Source organism: Notamacropus eugenii, chromosome 6 (genome assembly GCF_028372415.1).
Source record: "Notamacropus eugenii isolate mMacEug1 chromosome 6, mMacEug1.pri_v2, whole genome shotgun sequence".
NCBI classification, from domain to species: domain Eukaryota; kingdom Metazoa; phylum Chordata; class Mammalia; order Diprotodontia; family Macropodidae; genus Notamacropus; species Notamacropus eugenii.
This window is the reverse complement of record NC_092877.1, coordinates 281738252-281757485: the sequence shown is the minus strand read 5'-3', so window position 1 is coordinate 281757485 and position 19234 is coordinate 281738252. Positions and strand designations below refer to the sequence as shown.

The 19234-nt window shown below is 35.7% G+C and overlaps 1 protein-coding gene across 5 annotated transcripts in view; it reads right to left on the bottom strand.

Moving 5' to 3' along the window:
* Positions 1 to 19234, bottom strand: part of DIAPH3 (diaphanous related formin 3) — a 464308-nt gene that overhangs the window by 343516 nt on the left and 101558 nt on the right. For all 5 annotated transcript variants that reach the window (XM_072617066.1, XM_072617067.1, XM_072617068.1 and 2 more), the window contains one exon: positions 9052 to 9182. In XM_072617066.1, the coding sequence (XP_072473167.1) occupies positions 9052 to 9182 (131 nt within the window). The remainder of the gene's footprint in view (positions 1 to 9051; positions 9183 to 19234) is intronic.

Genomic DNA, 19234 nt, shown 5'->3' with positions numbered 1-19234 from the left:
TGTATCATTTGGAGCTTGACCTGCTAGTTTAAACCTAATCTCTGCATTCTTCAAGATTTCCCAACAATTTTTGTCAAATAGTGACAGTACTTGATGTCGTTTTCTTGATTACTGCTTTGAGGTTTCCTTAACTCCTCCCTTGTATTCATTATTTCCTTTGAGCTTCCTATTTCTCCCCCCTTCAAATGAATTTATTCTAGCTCAATAAAACAATTCTCTTTGGTAGTTAGTATGGCACTGAATTAATTTAGGTAATATTACTATTTTTATCATATTAGCTTAGTCTACCAATAAGCAATTAAAAATTCTTCAATGATACAATTCTGTTTTTACTTTCATAGGAAATATCATAGTTGCAGTCATACAGTTCCTGTGTGAGTCTTAGTAGGCAAACACATAAGTATTTTAGATATTCTGTAGTTATTTTGAATGGACTTTCTCTTTATATGTCTTCTTGATGTGTTCTGTTGGACTATCAAATATTGCAACTCTCCTAACAATGATCTATCTTTTCCCACTCCCATAATTCTCCTAAATGTGCTTTTTTTCCTCATTATAACCCCTATACCAGAGGTGGCAAAACATGCAGCAAGTAGGTCACCATGTGGCTCATGACATTCCCCAGCGAGGCCCAAACCAAATTAAAATGTTAGGTAGAAGTTAACAAAATAAATTAAAATATAATAAAGCATAAATAATGTTAATCTATAGTTTTCTAAGTCAATCTGCACCCACAAGGGTCCTTGTATATAGTTTAGTGGTTCTCATTTCTATTCTAGCTTGACACCACTGTTGTATACCCTCCATTATTCTTGCAGTCCATTAACCCACATACTAACTTTACTTTCCTCTCTATTTATCCTGAATCCTATGGTCAGTTATTTCAATGGTGTGCTTGCTACCTGCCTATAATCCCTTGTCTCCTTTCCCCATTAGCTTGGTAATCTCTAACTCTGAAAAATCTACATTATGGCTTTCTCCTAAACAAGAAAAGGAAGAAACAATCTAGAGATATCTCACAGAGAACTGTGCAATAAAGTAAGATACATACATACAACACATACATACCATACATACCAAAAAATCAAATCAAGGCTATACAGACAAGGCAGGATAATAATATAGCAAGAATTCACGGGAATTGGGGTTTAGAAAAAAATGCTAAGGATGATTAAAAAGCTATTTGGTACTAAGAACAGGGATATCTACCACAGGGAATAATGATTAATCTTAATCACAATTCTTACTTATATAGAGTGTTGATGTTTAAAAAGGTCAATATACTCTATTGCTATTATCCTTTCATCTACTTTGTTAAAAAGAACTATAGGGAGGATGGAACAAACACAGATACTGAGGTCAAATATAGTTAAGCAAGAAGTAAAAGAGCACTTGTCAACTCTAAACGAGTCCCAGGTTCTTGGTCCAGAGCCAGGCAGCAGTTTGATTGAAAAAAGATCTGAAGGTTTTAGTAAATCAAAAGTTCGGTGAATTACTAACATGATACTTCTGTGTAACAGTATCAAAGTACATACTAACTCACAGTGCACTTACAATTCCCTAAAATCAACAGTCAATAAAAATACAATGATGTTATTCAGAGAAGCAGAACTGCAGAACCTGAAAGTGATCGTAATGTGCTGTCAAAGCTAGCTGTACTATGTATGAAGTATCATGTTCCATTCTGGGAACTATATTTTATTAAGGATACTGCTATACAAATTCCTCAGTCTTGCATTTAAAACATTTCATGACCTAGTTTCATCCTACCTACTCACTTCTTCCCAATTCAACATTCCATTTTTCATATTTATTAAATTGTGCAGACTGCACATCTCCTTTTCCACCTCTCAGCTCTCTGCATCTCCTTCTTTATGAAGTATTTCTTGACTCTATTTCCCTGAGTTATTTAGGTTTGCATATTCAAATTATGCTCCATTTGACTTATCCTTTCCAAGCTAAACATTCACATTCATCAAAAATGCTGCCCCCAAGGCAAAATGACTACCAGAAGAATTTATGTCAACAAATTAGAGCTCTTCTCTGAGCATGAACAATTTGTTGCTAACTTGGAGGAAAAGTTGAGCCAACACACAGTTTGCATCAGTGGAGCAGAAAAGGAATGGACAGCTTTCAGAGATTTGGTATATAGCACTGCATTTGCTCTTTTGAGTCAAACACCAAGACTGGTTTGACGAAAATGATGGGGAAATTCAGAAACTGCTAAACGAAAAATGAGAACTCCACAGGATTTACCAGCAGGACAAGTACATCCACCTCTAGGAAAGCAGCATTAGGTTCCATCAAAGCCAAGTACAAGCAAAGCTTAGAGAGATGCAGGATTCCTGGCTCAATTAGAAGGCAGATGAAATTCAATTTTATCCTGATAGTAATAATCTAAAGCACTTTTATGACTCCCTGAAAGCTATTTATGGACTAAAAACCATCACATAAGTAGTTCATCACAACTACTCAGTGCTGATGGAGCCACATTGATTAGCGATAAGAACATGATCCTAGAGAGATGGGCTGAACACTTCCACAGTGTTCTCAAGAGACCATCATCAATCAATGCTGAGGCCATTGACCATTTACCTCAGGTTGAAGTCAATCCCTCCTTAGCTGAATTTCCAGCTGAAGAAGAGGTTTTGAGGGATATTAGGCTCCTTTCATGTGGCAAACCACCTGGTGCTGATTCTATTTCAGCTGAGATTTACAAAGTAGAGGGACCATTGCTCATACAAAAGCTGACTGAAATTTTCCAGGTTATATGGCAAGAGGAGGCTATCCCCCAGGAGTTCAAGGATGACTCCACTGCCCATTTCTATAAAGGTAAAGGGAATAGATTGTCCTGCAACAATCTCAAAGCGGGGTGGGGTCTCTCTCGTAGTCACTGCTAGCAAAATTCTTGCTAGAATTCTCCTTAACAGGCTAATCCTTCACTTGGATGATGTTCATATACCTGAGAGCCAGTGTGTCCTCAGAAAGGGCAGAGGAACAGTCGATATGGTGTTCTTTGCCCAGCAACTCCAGGAGAAATGCCAGAAGTAGAACAGAGAGGTCTGTACACAATGTTTGCAGATCTGACCAAGGCCTTTGACACTGTTAGTCACGAGGGCTTATGGAAAATTATGACAAAATGTGATTGCACAGAGAAATTCATCAGCATTATACGTCAATTTCATATTGGTATGTTTGCCTGGGTTCTGGATAGTAGACAATGCTCTTGTGCCTTCCCAGACACCAACAGAGTGAAACAGGGCTTTGTGCTTTTTGTTTTCAGCCATGTTTTCAAATGCTTTCAGTGCAGATGAACATGGCATCAAGGTCAACTACCATACTGATGGTTAGTTCTTCAATTTGAAAAGGCTACAAGCCAAGACCAAAGTGGAGGGAGCATTTGTGTATGACTTTCTGTTTGCAGGTTGTGCACTCGATGCAGCCTCTGAAGCTAAGATGGAACAAAGTATGGATCAATTCTCTGCTGCCTGTGCTAATTTTGGCCTAATAATTAACACCAAGAAAACACAGGTGCTCTATCAGCCACCACCACACCATTCATACATGGAACCATTGGTTACAACAAATGGAGAAGTTTTGAATGCTGTGGATAAGTTTACTTACCTTGGTAGTGTACTTTCTAAGGATGTACACACTGACAATGAGGTTGATGCACACAATGCCAGAGCTAGCTCAGTATTTGGGAGGCTCAGAAGAAAAGTTTGGGAGAGAAAAGGTATTAGTCAAACTGAAGGTCTACAGAGCCATTGTGCTGACCTCACTGTTGTATGCCTGTGAAACATGGATGGTCTACCAGAGCCATGTCAGAAAACTGAATCACTTCCATTGGAACTTGTTGGGGGTGGAAGCTCAATTCCATGTGGACAGTCTCGGGCGGGTAAAGGTGGGAACTTCTAAATCTTAGAGTTCTCATGAGGCCCCCCATAATACACCAGGGAATCGAGGAGTGAGACCGAGCAATCTCGTGTATTTCCGCCTCTTCCCGTGAGAAACATGATGGGAGGAGCATCCCCACCCTCGAGACTGTCCCGGATCTGGGCACACCTATTGTTATCTAACAGGCACGGTATTCAGGTGCAAACTATGCGGCCAGAGAGCTTAATTAGGATCAGGAAAGCCTGAAGGCGCTCTTAGCTCGGGAGGGGTCGTTACAGGACAGAAGGCTCCGTTTTTCCTCTCTTCGCTCTCCCCTCCCCCTCTCTCCCCACTTACACTTCTGCTTCCAATCTCTTATTATAAGATCTTTGCCTCCTTGGGAGATTCCTCGCTCCCTCCTAAGGAAGAATTCCCCCTGCACTTGTAACCAGGACCCTGAATAAAGCTTAACCCTTGTTCGACTCTGGGAGGTCTCTTCTCTCATACGATTATCCGGTTTGGCCAGCCGAAGACCTGCGATACAGGTAAGGTAAGACTCGGGTAGCCCCCAGGCCTCTAGGCCTGGCAGGAACTCTCTTAGAAAGATTCTGAGGATCACCTGGCTGGATAAGGTACCAGACACTGAAGTCCCTGCTCAAGCTAAACTGTCAAGCATTCAAACTATGCTTCAGAGAGCACAACTCTGATGGGAAGCTCACAATGTTCGAATGCTAAATGTACACTTGCCAAAAAGACTATTTTATGGAGAACTCACATGGGGCAGGAGAACACAGATGGTCAGAAGAAGTGATACAAGGACACTCTCAAAGTCTCTCTCAGGAACTCTGGATTTGACTGTGCAACATGGGAGACACTGGCACAGAATCACTCAGCATGGAGTGCCCACAACAGAAAGGGTACTGTGCTCCATGAGCAAAGCATAATTGAGACACATCACAAAGTAAACCTAGGATGCACAAATTTGGAGTATCCAACCCAAATATTCACATGAACTATCTCTGCCCAACCTGTGGTAGAGCATTCCAAGCTCGTATTGGCCTAATTAGCCATGTTGGACACACTGAAACTTCACTTTATCACAGTGATGTCATTTTGGTCCTCTTCAAAAACAAAGGGCAACCACAGACATGTTGCTGTAAAATGTAAAATTCTTAAGAGAATTTTTTCTACTCAAAAAACCCCCATCTCAGTTTAAACAGTAATTTTCTAAATGAAATCACACAAAAAACGTTTTAAGAAATAGATTCCAGTACCTATGAACACAGAAGTAAATTCTGCAATATAGCATTTTTCCCTATAAAAATCACATATTAGCCAAGGATTATATTAATATCTAAAGATTTTCATAAATATAACCAGACTACTTTTTGAGATAGCCTTGAAAACAAGATTGAAGTACTTTGTCTTTACAGTTACTATCAAATTCCAATGGTAAAATTATACTAGATGAATAAAAACTGAGTGTTCTATATAGCATATTATGTTTCCCTAGCCCTTCTCTAATAAACTCATCTTTCTAGAAGGTGATATGAGCAACTTGGCAGTATTATTATTTCCCTTGGTTTCCTCTTGGTTCTTTTAAAATCAAAATATTTATTTTTAAAATGAAGTTTCTTATTTAGAAATAAAAGCATGACTTAGTGATACCTGTTGATTGGTAAATATTCCAATAAAATCCAACCATAATCATATTAACCTTATATGGTTTCAGACAAATAAATAGAAACAAGTTTTAGCTCTAAAACTTTTCAGGTTTTACATTTGAGTCTACGCTGAGCTGAAGTCTACACTGAGTTGAAGTACTCAGATCCATCATGTACAAAAAATAAATACTTTATTCTTAGGAGAAATCACTGTATGTTTATATTAACTGGTAATATTAAGTTCACAATCAAAGTATTTACGGTCCATGTAGTTAAACTTTAATGTTCAACTTCAATATTTAAGGTTCATAAAAAGGAAAATAAGGTAACTATAATACGGTAAAGACAGCAAGAGATATGAAACACAGTATGTAATCAGTGCATTATTCATTCATATATTATTTATTCCAAGCTCTTCTGGAAAAGGATTTACTTTAAGTAAAGCATTTACTTAATACAGCAGCAATATTAACTGGTACATAGCCTTGGGACCCAAGAAAAGAAATATCTATATCTATATCTATCTATCCATTTACCTATCCATCTATCTACCTATCTACGTGCGTATGTGTGTGTGTATATATACATATATATATAGTACAGCTACGTATCAAAATGCATGTATTAACACGTGCATATATGAATGTGCATAAATACATATTCATGCATGTGTATATGTTGATACATGTACATATGTTAATACATAGCTGTATGAAATAAAGCAACAAGGGAAAATATGAAAATCTCATCCTTCTAGTTTCTAACCTCTGGTTGGAAAATAACTTTGGAGAAATGCTCAAAAGAAAAAACGCCAGTATTTCTCTCTGAAGAGAAATTTCTTAAATTACACATAATTGCCACATCATTTTTTTTTTCTGACCTGCCAAAAGGCAGGGGTCCACAGGTGCAGCTTCATGTTTCTCAGTTTTAGCTGCCATACTGGAGCACTGTACCACTTTTCTATAGTGTATTCCCCCTGTGAACCACTATATTATAACAATTAAATACCTCAGCATCCTTGTAACTAAGTATAAGCAGAGGTACTTGTTAGCATCATCCCTCTTGTTCCTCCAAGGATGACTCAAAATGTTTCCTATTTTTCCCATAGGAAGCATCACTGTTTTATTTTTTTTCTCTTTAGTTAATGTACTATTTGGATCATTTTTCTGGTCATAGTATCATAGATTTAGGGTTCAAAGGAGCTTGGGCCATATATCCAAACCCCTCATTTTACATATAAGGATTCAAGCCCAGAATGACTGGCCTTAGGTAACACAGATAGTGAAAGTCTGAGCCAGGATTCTCTAGTACTCCATCAAAAATTTCATGTTGACACATTTTTCTTAGTGCTTTAGTTACTTTCTTAACATCCCCCCTCACTTTTTTTCTAGACAGCATTCAGTCTTTCAAAACTTATTTCTTTATGTGTCTAAAATAGTTTTTACAACATAGCAAGTATTCAGTTAATGGTGTATCCAGTTTTTCTACACACAAAAAAAGACAATGGACATTGTGACCAATGAAAGATGAAAAAGGGAGAAAAAAAGAAAGCCACCTATAAATATATTTTCCCCAAAACACTGCAATAAAAGCTGTTATCAGTGGATTTTTTTAAATTTGTTTTTATTTGCTTTGAGAAAGCTTGGTGATAATGCTTGCCATCAGGCAGTTTCTCTCCTGAACCAATGAAATACTCTTCTCCATTGTAGGCATATGTTTGGAATAGAAACCCAAGTAGCTGACCTAAGTGGTGCAATGGACAAAATGTTAGGCTTAGAATCAGAAAAACCTGAGTTCATATTCTATTTCTAACACTTGTTTTATCACCCTGTGTATTAGCAAGCACCCTGGCACTAAGGGTGGGCTGCTAGCACAGGTTCTTTGATCTTTTCTAAAGAAAAGACAGCTTCAAAGGGGTCAACGATCTTACTTTAACTACAGATAAGCAGAAAGAAGTAAGTATAGAAAATACAGAGCAATTAGCACAGAGAGTCAACAAGGCACTAACTGTATCAATAAAGTAATAAAAACACCAACATAAACCAACAGACCAAGGGAGCACCAACATCTGAGTAATCAGGGGGCTCTTAACAAACAGCCACTCAGAGTCCTGTCCAGGGAATCAAAAGGTCCTTCTCATGAGCAAGCCCCCAGACCAAAATGCCAACCTCCCAGAATACATAACAAAGACTCGGCCCCTGATTGGTTCAGAGCCAGTAGGCAGGAAACCTATATGACTCGGCACAGTTCTGAATTATCAGGGTTCAAAGGAGATCAATCCTTCAGATGTTCACAATTTAGCATAAGCCTGTGTAATGGTAATTAAAATGGGAAGATCTTTCCTATTCATTAATAGGCCCATGGGACCTGCTTAAATCCCATGGAAGCCTATATCACAGGTGGTGAGAGGAGCTTGCTGAAGGGTAGAACAGGAAGGGTTGAACAGAACTGGTAAGAAGTTGGTGAAAGCAGTTAGAGGAAGAGGAGAAAGGGCACAGGCAGACACAGCTAGTCTTGTGAATGTTTGTGGAAAGGCCCCAGCAGGAAGGGGGAAGGCTTGGGAATCACTTTGTCCCCTGCAATGATAATATGTATTGATTTCTTGGTTATTATGATGGATTTGGCTTTATGGTGTTGGGATTTGGCTTTCTGGTGTCTGAACAAATGCTTTTCTTCTGCCTTCTATATGTAGAATCTGTTATCCTTTGCAATTCAGAGCAATGCCAGAATATTCATAGTCACCATTGGTACTGTGAATATTGCCTTGGCAATACAGCCTAGGAAACTGAACTCTAAAAAGAAAATAACAAAAAATTCCACCTTCCTTGCATTTACACCTTGGGAAACTATTTAACTTCTCTAAGCCTCAGTTTTCTCATCTATAAAAGAGAGATAATAATAGCACCTATCTCATAAAGAGGTTGTGAGGAATGCATGACATAAAAAATGTAAATATTTTGTAAACCTTAGAGCACTATGTAAATGTTAGCTATTAGATGATGATGATGACAATGTATAACTACAAATGTAAGCCAGAATATGACTTGTATCACTAACCAATGACAAGTGAGGCTGAAGTGAAGCCAAAATAAAAGTAATGAAAAAAATATATTATAGAAGAGAGAAAAATCAAGGGGAGAAGAAAAAAGTACACAAGGAGAAATACTTTTCTTCTTCTTCTAAATTCTCCCAACAATATATTATCACTCAAATATTCACAGTTTACAAATAGCATGTGTGCCTTACACACACACACACACGCACGCACGCACACACGCACACAATTAATTAATTCCACAGGACATCACATACCCTCCAAAAATAAAGCAAACAGATACAGTGGTTCACCAGACTGAAAAAGAACCACAAACTCAGATTCAACAGCCAGAAGCTGAACTGCTAAAATGAAAATAGTATGATGGAAGCATACTCAGGGAAAAATAAATCATAAACTCACTGAATCTCTTAAATCCTTCTACCTACCATAATAGTTTTATAGCAGGTGAATTACCTGACAGGGTTACTGGTCAAAGACACCCGTAGGGACTCTAAGCATGTGACAAGTCTTTCATCCGCAACGCCCATTTTGAGTTCATGGATGAATTCCTGTGGTGATATTTGTCGGCTTCTCTTGAGACATCCCTTTAAAATAAACATTTTTAAAAGTTATGCTGAGTGATCGCTTCTTGACATTACAAAAATAACAAAAGTAGTAAGTCCTTTAAAATATATATATGTATACATATGTACATATGTATATACATATATATACATACATATATACATATATACATATATATATGTATATATATAATCCACAAAAAGACTGGGACTATTTAATTTCTGAATATATGAACTTGTAGTCCTTAAAATCCAAAAACTATAGTTCCATGAAAAATATGTTTGCTCATCAAAACAGATTTTTTTTAATCCAATATATATGCTGTAATAAATATATTGGCTGATTTTACTTAAATTTTTCCCCTTTTTACCACATGAGTCTTATGGGGTCTTACAGAGGTTGAAAAGGGTACTATATCCAGAAATGACTGCTGTTAAAACAAAAGACGCAAATAAAACTCAAAAGTAAAAATCAGAATAATCAATGCACAATATAACAGGGAAACATAAAATATGGAAAACAACCATAAAGTATTCCAAATCTCTGCATGTGAGCAAATTTATTCCAGGCAATCATGAAAAGTGAGAAATAAATTTTTTTAAAAACTACAGTATTAAAGTACATAAAGGGTAAAGTAACCAAATCTAGTTTCACCAATAGTAAAATGGGAGTTCAATGAAGAAAGGCAAGTGGTCTAGAGAAAGAGAAAAGGAAAGGAACAAGCATATATTAAGTAAATACAACATGTCAGGCACTGTGCTAAGCCTTTTACAAATATGATGTCATTTAATCTTCCTAACAATTGAAATAGGTACTATTATTATACCTATTTTACAATTGAGGAATTTAAAGCAGACAGCTTAAGTGTCACAAAACTGGTTAAGCATTTGAGGACAGTTTGATTCCAGTCTCAGTGCTCTATCCAATATATTACTTAGCTATTTTTTTTTAATGTTTAGGTGTGTGAAAGTGCAAGTATTAATAGACTACAGAAAGTAATTCATATGGGTCAATGAAATGGATAAAGTAAAGAAAAATAAAAATTCAATTTTGGCATGAATGGGAACCAATAAAGCATATAACAAATAAAATTAGTATCAAAATCATATTTATATGGTCATATTTAGGCAAAGCAAATCTTTCACAAAACAGGGAAACAGCCTGAAAATTACTTTAGTCAGATGAACATTTAATTCCTTCACAGGCACATGACTGTGTATAAAAATAGCAATTATTATTGTCAAGTGAATCAGAAAACATTTCTTAATGGCACTTAATATGTAGGACCTAGTATACTGGAAAAAAACAACTGAATAATTTATTATAGTTCAAAAAATAACACAGAAGATATTGTCAATATAGTTAATTAACTCAGACTCCACAAACTATAGCTCAAAAAGAGAATAAATCTAAAATGTCAGTCATACATTTTAAGCAAGTAATCAAAAGAAAAACACACTTGTTAAGTAAGAAGATTAGAAAAGTAAGAAAAGGCCAGGCTATAAAGGGCTTTAAATGCCAATCAGAGGTTTTTTATGTTTGATTCTAGAGGTGATAACGAGTCACTGGAGTTCACTAAATCTAAGGGTGAGCATGTCAGATCTGTGACAGCTAAGTAGAGATGGAATGAAGTGATGAGGAACTTGTGGCGGGAAGAATAACCAACCAGTCAAGGCTATAGTCCAAGCATGATTTGATGAGGGCCTGCACCAGAGTAGTGGCAGCATCAGAAGAAAGAGTTTATGAGAGATGTTAAAGAGGTAAAATCAATAGGTTTCAGCAATGGAATGAGAGACAGACAGAAAGAGAAGTTGAGAATGATATGTAGGTTGCAAAACTTTGTTATGTATCTGTGGTAACTTTGACACCAACATGGAAGTTAGGAAGAGAAAAGGGTTTGGGGAAACTCAAGTTCTGGACATACCGAGTTTAACATTTTACATAACATACAGTTCAAGAAGTCCAACAGGCAATTGAAGATGCAAGTCTGGAGATTAGCAAAGAATTCAGGACAAGATAAATAGATCTGAGAATCATCAGCACAGAGATGACAACTGAATACATGGGAGCTGATGAGATCAAGTGAAATGGTATAGACAGAGAAAAGAAGAGCACCTAGGACAGAGCTCTGGAGGAAACCCATAAAGATAAAAAGGAGACTAAGAGGTTAAACAGGTAAAAGGACAACTAGGATGGAATAATGTCCCAAAAAACCTAGAGAAGAGTATCAAGGAAACGGGGGTCACTGACAGTGTCATAGGCTACATAAAAGAAAGTTGAGGGTTGAGAAAAGATCCACACCTAGTCAATCTTTCTTGAGTTCTTCATGCATTATCAACTGCCTTTTATACAACTTGACCTGAATGTACCACAGCTAATTTAAACTCAACATGTTCCACAATAATTTAACTTGTTTACCTCAAAGTCCACTCCCTCTTCCCAAATCTCTATTACTATCAGATGCTGCACCATCCTCCAGTCACCCAGGCATGCCACCTCAGTGTCATCCTGGACTACTCACTCTCACTCATCCCAGATATAAAATCCATTATCAGATCTTTTGTTTATCCTTTCACAACAGCTTTCACCTATGTACATTCACACAGCTACCACCTTAATACTTACTACCTCTCTCCTAGAGAACTGTAATGGCCTTCTAACTGATCTCCAAACCTTACATCTCTCCCCAATACAAGCTATGCTCCACAAACTGCCAAAGGAATTTTCCTACAGCTCATGTTGAACCACATCACCCACTCTGGTTAATAAATTCCAATGGCTCCTCTTACCCACAAATATAGAGCCCTCTGTTTGGCATTTAAGGCCTTTCACAAAGGGATCCTTCCTACCTGTGAAATCTTCTTACACTTTCACTATGCTCCATTCTGTGCAATCTAATGGCACTGGTGTCCTTATGGTTTCCCACATATGACACTCTTAACTCCCTACTTTACAATGTCTATCTCCTATTTCCTATTTTTCATTCCCAATCCACCTCCTAGCTTCACTGGCTTCCTTCAAGACTCAGCTCAGATCCCACATTCTGCAGTTCCTCCCTTGATCCTTGTTCCTCCCCTCTGAAATTGCATTCCATTTATGCTATATAGATTACATATATCTATATATATAGATATATACATATATATACACATATATAGTGTATTATATATACATACATACATAGTCACACACACACATATATATATATAAAATGTATGTATGCATATATATATATATATATATATATATATATATATATATATATATATATATATATGAGTATGCACTTAGTTATTGATATGTTACCTCCCCATTAGAATATGATCTTCTTCCAGACAGGAACAATGTTGTTTTTATTCTTGGTTTCCTCACTGCTTTGCAAAGCACATAGTAAGTACTTTAAATATATCTGTTGACTAAGTGACTGTTTGAAAAAATGGTAATATAAGTAATAGGCTCTAGTCTGATGATAAAAATCCCAAGATATTACAGAGAAGTAAAATAAGAGACAATAAACAGTAAGAATTTTTAATTCTTTTGTTCTACCTGGAATGCCAAGGAATCAGCCTAGATAACAGATCCTGTAGCAACTAAAGAAGATCAATAGGTTCAAATAAGTGGTTATTTCCAGAGATTAAGGCACAAAAGGCTAAGTAAAATTTCAGCATCTTTTATATAAGTTGAAATTTTGATTTAAGAGAAAAAAACTTCAAAACAACATTTATATTTAATTTTCATATTTCTATTCAGTGAAGAAGTTTCAAAATACATATAATGCAATTTATAATACAGTATTTTGAATACCACACATAGGAAAAGGAAGTGATTCTCATTAATAGTTTTCTTAACTTGTATAAAAATGCATATATATTTCCCTCAAAGATTCCACTATTTGTAGCATCTTTGCTTAATAAGGACATGTGCAGATGAATGACATCCTATCAATCTTTAAAAAAAACTTACGGTTTTACAGGACCTATGAGATGCTAAGAAAAGCAAGGGTATCTTTCTATAATTTAGGAAGAGGAAAAAGTAAAATATAACTGGAGAAAGCTAAAGACTTTCCCAGAACTGTAAGGAGAACAAGGAAGGGAGTGAGAAAAATCATTTGTGGGGAGACAGGGAAAGGAGATGAAACCAAACAAATTATTCTAAGAGACCAAAATCTTATGTGAGAAGAACTTGAGTTAACTCTCTCACTCTCTCTCTCTCTCTCTCTCTCTCTCTCTCTCTCTCTCTCATTTTCAGAATGCTCATTTGCAAAATTTCTCCTCTAATCCATGTCCTGTCATCATAGAGACGTGGATAAGAGAAAATGATAGGAAGAAAATATTGTGTCAATTGGGTAATCAGGAATCCTGAAAATAGCTTCTCTTATGCTTCTTTTATTTCACACAATAGCTTTAAAGAGAAAAAAACATGTACTCAGCATTATATAACTTCAGGTCCATTAGCTATGTAGATGAAAATACTTAAGAGAGCTTTACTCTTTATGGTATCAAAATACATTTGCAACATGAGCATATCTGTTTGGTGTCACCACAAAAATGGAAAAGTTTATCCAATATTAATTTTTAACTTTTTTATCCTTCAACATATTTTATTTTGAAATACCATAGGTAACACATTAAGAAAAGCTCTTGCTGTATTCTTGACATCTTTCATTTTGTTTATAGATTGCATGGTACAAAAAGCAACATTTTGCTCCACATTCTTGTTTCCATCACTACACTGTTTACCTAGTCTCAACTATCATTTTCTAAGCTATCTTACCTGTACCAGCACAGTAATCATTTCTGTACTACCAGTCTTGAACAGATTCTATGTCTCTACCTCACTGATGGCCTTTCATCTGAGAATTTAGCTGATTCTTTTTTCTCATGTTTGTTTCTTTGGCCCCTTTTCTTGTATTCATACTCATAAAGTTATTTTGGACATCATTTATATGGCAAAATAAAGCTATACTGTAGTTCCCAGTACCAACAAAACGAAGTACAATTATATGGTAAACATTTCGCACAGGCAAGTGGATGCTTTTAAACAGCTATGAATAATTCAATGAAGAGGTTGATCTACCATCCTTTGCTGACCTGTATGTAGACACCTTGCATATCTTTTGGGAAGCTAACAATAGTATATAGGAATGCAACATAAAGCAGAATGGAAGGACTAATATTCCCAAGAAGTTCAAGTCATTAGAGCCAGGCTATCACTCCTATAAATGAATATGACTAGCCCAGGGAACATGGTTTATGGAAGTGACTACAATCAATATCTTCTACATCATTACTGGAAGAAAAAAAAAGCATCATTGTCTTCTTATCCAAGTCAAAGCAACAGAAAAGGAATCAGAATCTTTTTTCAAGTGTGAAGATCCAAAATACATGTATTCTATTATGTTAGAACACACAGCTTTTTATTCTTATTTTTAGGTAATTTTCAATCCATAGACCTTGTGTGATCTATGTAGAATTTTGCAGTGTCAAAGTCAAGATCAGTTTGTGTGCTATTTTCCTCAAGTCTAGAATATAGCATGACATTATGTTAATTATCAAGCAAGAAAAGGTAATACCTGAAATGTCCATGAACAGGAAGCCTCCTGGAGCATCTAGTCTATTAACCATTTCAATTCCTCTCTGGTGCATGCATGGTACAGATTCCCCAAAGGATGCAATCTATCTCCTGGTTACCTCAAGAGAGCTCAACTTAGATAAGCTTAGCCTATTCAACAACTCCCAAGAAAGTAAAAAACTATTCTGGCTGTGTTAGGAGAATAGGACAGCAGTTTTCAAACTTTTTTCATCTTGTACTAGCATCAATAAAATTTTGAGCACAAACACTAACTACACACACACAGACACATACACACACACATCTTTTTATAAATTATTTACATACTTCATCATGTTCACAATAAAATTTAGACAGAAATTATTATAATGATAAAATAAAGATAGGAAAAAAAGCATTTGTGAGCACCAGGCATTATAACAGGAACTTGGCTGAACATTTTATAATCCTGGAATCAATAAGAAACAAAGTTTTATGAGTGTCACAGATATTGGCACTTTAAGAAAATCAGTCACTCAATACACACTATTATTATGCCAACTATGTGCCAACCACTACACTGTACACTTGGGAAAAGGACAGAAAACAGTCCCCGTCCTTTGAGGATCTTACAATCTGATAGACGAGACAAGAAGCAAACTATATAAAGGATAAATAGGAAATAATCAGCAGGGTGGAAGACACTAGAAATGAGGGATCAGAAAAGGATTCCTAAAAAAAGTAAGATTTTAATTGGGACTTGAAAGAAGTCATGGAAAACAGTAGGTGGAGAGGAAATTTCAGGGAAAGCATTCCAGGCATAAGGAACAGCCAAAAAGAATAACCAGAGCCTGGATGGAGAGTTTTGGTTGTGGAACAGTAAGGTGACTAAAGTCACTGGATTGAGAAATGCATGGAGTGTATAAAAGGTGGAGTGGGCAAGGGAAAGAAGGACACACTAAGTTATAAATAGCTTCGAACACCAGAGGATTTTGTATTTTATCCTGAAAGTAATAAGGAGCCATTGGAGGAAAGGAAGGGCTTTCCACTAGTCTTCATTATTTTGGTGGAGATTCTTGACATTTTGCGCCTATGGATTCATTACTTTTTTCCTACTCCTATCAAATAATCTTTTGGTAATTTAACTAGTATGACCCTAAAAAAGCAAATTAATTTTATTCAAATTGTTATGTTCATTATGTTGGCTGGTCTATCCATAAGCAATTAACATTTTCCCAATTCTTTAAGTCTGTCTTTATTTCCATAAACAATGCTTCATAAGGGGAAGGGTGTGTGTATGTGTGCACAGTTCTTGTGTGTATCCTGGTAGGTGGACTCTCAAGTATCTGACACATTCTATAATTATTTCCTGTTACAGTTTATTGGCATTACATAGAAACACTTGTTGGTTCTTATCCTTCATTTTCAAATAGGACAAAAATGACATCACTATACTAGAGTCAAGTTTCAATGTATCAAACTATGGCTGATCAGACCAACACGAGCTCAGAATGCCCTACCACAGGTCGGGCACAAATAGTCTGTGTGAATATTTGGAGTGGATACTATAAATTTGCACATCATGCATTTCCTTTGGCCTGCTTCAATACTGCTTTGCTCATAGAGCACAGCACCTTCTCTGATGTGGGCACACTATGCTGAGCAGTCCTGTGCCAGTGTCTCCCATGTCACGCAATCAATTACAAAGTTCTTAGGAGAGACCTTGAGAGTGTCCTTGTATCACCTCTTCTGATCACCATGTGAACACTTGTCCTGTATGGGTTCTCCACACATTTTGGCAATGGTTTGCATTCAAACAATGTGGCCAGCCCATCAGAGTTGTGCTCTCAGAAGCAGAGTTTGAATGCTTGGCAGCTTAGTTGAAGGACCTGAGTGTCTGGTATCTTATCCTGACAGGTGATCTTCAGATATTTCGAGTAGGGTAAAACAGATGTGGTGACAACAGACATCTTTGTTTCAGCCCTGATCTTACTACAAATGATACCAGTATATCCTCTTTACAAGTAGTGCTGATTCTTGGTTTTAAATATATATTATTTAGCATGTTAATGAAAATGCATTTATTCTTATGTTTTCTAATATTTTCCAACAGAAATGGGTGCTGCATTTTGTCAAAAACTTTTTCTCTATTTATAAAATTATTTGATTTCTGTTGTTTTTAATATGGTAAATTAAGTTAAAAGTTAATATTAAACCAACTTTGCATTCTTGGTATAAATCCAATATTTGAGATAGTACCTATCTTTTTTTCTAATATTCTGTTCAAAAATTTTGCACCAAAACTCATGAAGAGATATTGGTTTATAATTTTCTTATTCTGTTTTGATTCTCCCTCGCTTAGGTATCAAGAACATATTTGAGTCATAGAAGAAATCTGGAAGAATTCCTTCTTTTGCTATTTTTTCAAACAATTATTGTAATATTTTAATTAGTTTTTCTTTGAATGTTTGATAAAATTCACTTGTGAATTCTTCTGTTTCTGGAATTTTTTTTCCTGTCCCTTGGGAATTCATTTTTGACTGTTCAATTTCTTTTTCTGACATTAGGTTGTTTAAGTTCTTTACATCTTGTTCTACTAAACTGGGTACTTTATACTTTTGTAAATGTTAATTTATTTCATTTAAGTTGTCAGTTGAGTCGGTATGTGGTTGGGTAAAAATTTCGAAAAAAAATCTTTTATTTCTTCATTTGTTGAGCATTGTCCTTTTTTTCATTTGTGATCATGGTAACTTGCTTTTCTTTGTAATCAAATTACCTAACAGCTCACCTACATAATTGTTTTTAAGCCAATCTTATTTTTGTTTTTTGCCTTTAATTTTGTTCCTCTTTTCCTTGATTTTCAGGATTTCTATTTTGTTAATTAATTAGTAGCTATTCTCATTTCTGTCACCATCTTTAATAAAATTAGTTGACATTTCCATTTTTCATTCTTTGATCTACCCATTCATTAGATTTAAATTACTTAATCTCCAATTGATTTTTAATAGTTTTTTTACCAGTTCTTTATTTAACATAAATTTATTGTATTTGGTCAATAAATGATATGTTTAATATTTCTGCCTTTCTGCATTTCGTCAGGAAGTTGTAATGCCCTAACAGATGGTCTTTTTTGGTACAGACTGTAAAACTCTGCCATGGACAACTGAGAAATATATAAACTCTTTTATATTCCCATTCAATGACTCTCAAAGTTGTATCATGTTTAAATTTCTTAGTTTTCTTAAATTTCTTAATTTTCTTAAATTTCTCTTCAAGTCCTGAACTTCCTTTTCATTTAGATTTTGGTTAGATTTCTGTAGAGTTGAAGATGTACCATGGGCCACACACACACACACACACACACACACACACACACACACACACACACACACACACACACACACACACTTATAGGTTTACTATTTCTCCTTGAAACTCATAAAGCTTTTACTTTAAGTATAAAGATTTAATGCAATTTGGTGCATATGTAAAGTATTGAAGTTAATTCATTATCTTTGAAACCTTTCAGAAGAATTCAGTTCCCTTGATTATAACTTTTGATTAAGTCTATTTTTGCCGTAATTTTTTTTCTGAAATCATACTGCTTTTTTGGGGGGAGGCCGAGGGAAGTTCAGCTTTGCTCCAGTTCCTTATCTTTAGGCACTTGGATGGCACAGTACTGTGTGGTGCCTAGAATGAAAAACTGCTGAGTTCAAATACTTCCTTAAATACTTACTAGCTATGTGACTCTGGGCAAGTCACTTAACCTCTACCTCAGTTTCCTCAACTATAAAATGAGGATAATAATAGCATCTATGTCCTGAGACTGTTTTGAGTTATTATAAAGCACTTAGCACAGTGCCTGACACATATAAGATGCTAAATATATGCTAGCTACTATTATTATTATAACAATTAATTCTGTGATTCATTATACTTCAAGTAGGTTTCTTGTAAATAATATCATTAAGTTCTTTCTAGGCCATTCTACTAATCTCCACTTGATGGATGAATTCATTCCATTCAAATTTACTTATGGTAGCTAATTGTATATTGTGTAATTATACTCAATTTCATTGGATAAGTTATTCTTGGTTGTAAACCTATATATTTTGCCTTTTGGAATATCTCCTTTCATGCTCTCCATTCTAACAGTAGCTACTAAATTTTCTGTGATGTTGAGTGGTTCCTCAGTCTTTCTGGCTATCTGAAGCATTTTTTTTTGGGGGGGGTATATATGGAAGCTCTGGATTTTGCAATAACATTCCTAGGAGTTTTCATTTGGGGGTTTCTTTCAGGAGGTGATCAGTGGATTGTCTGTTCACATTGCCCTCTTGCTTTTAATATGCCTGGACAGTTTTATTTAATGATTTTATTATGATATCCAGTTTCTTTTTGATGTTCAAGGATTTCAGTGGTTCAGTTATCTATTCTTGATCTCTTAATGATGATCTGATTAAACAGTTCACTTTTTCTTCAATGTTTAAAAATCTTTTGAATTTGTTTTAGTATTTCTTGGGGT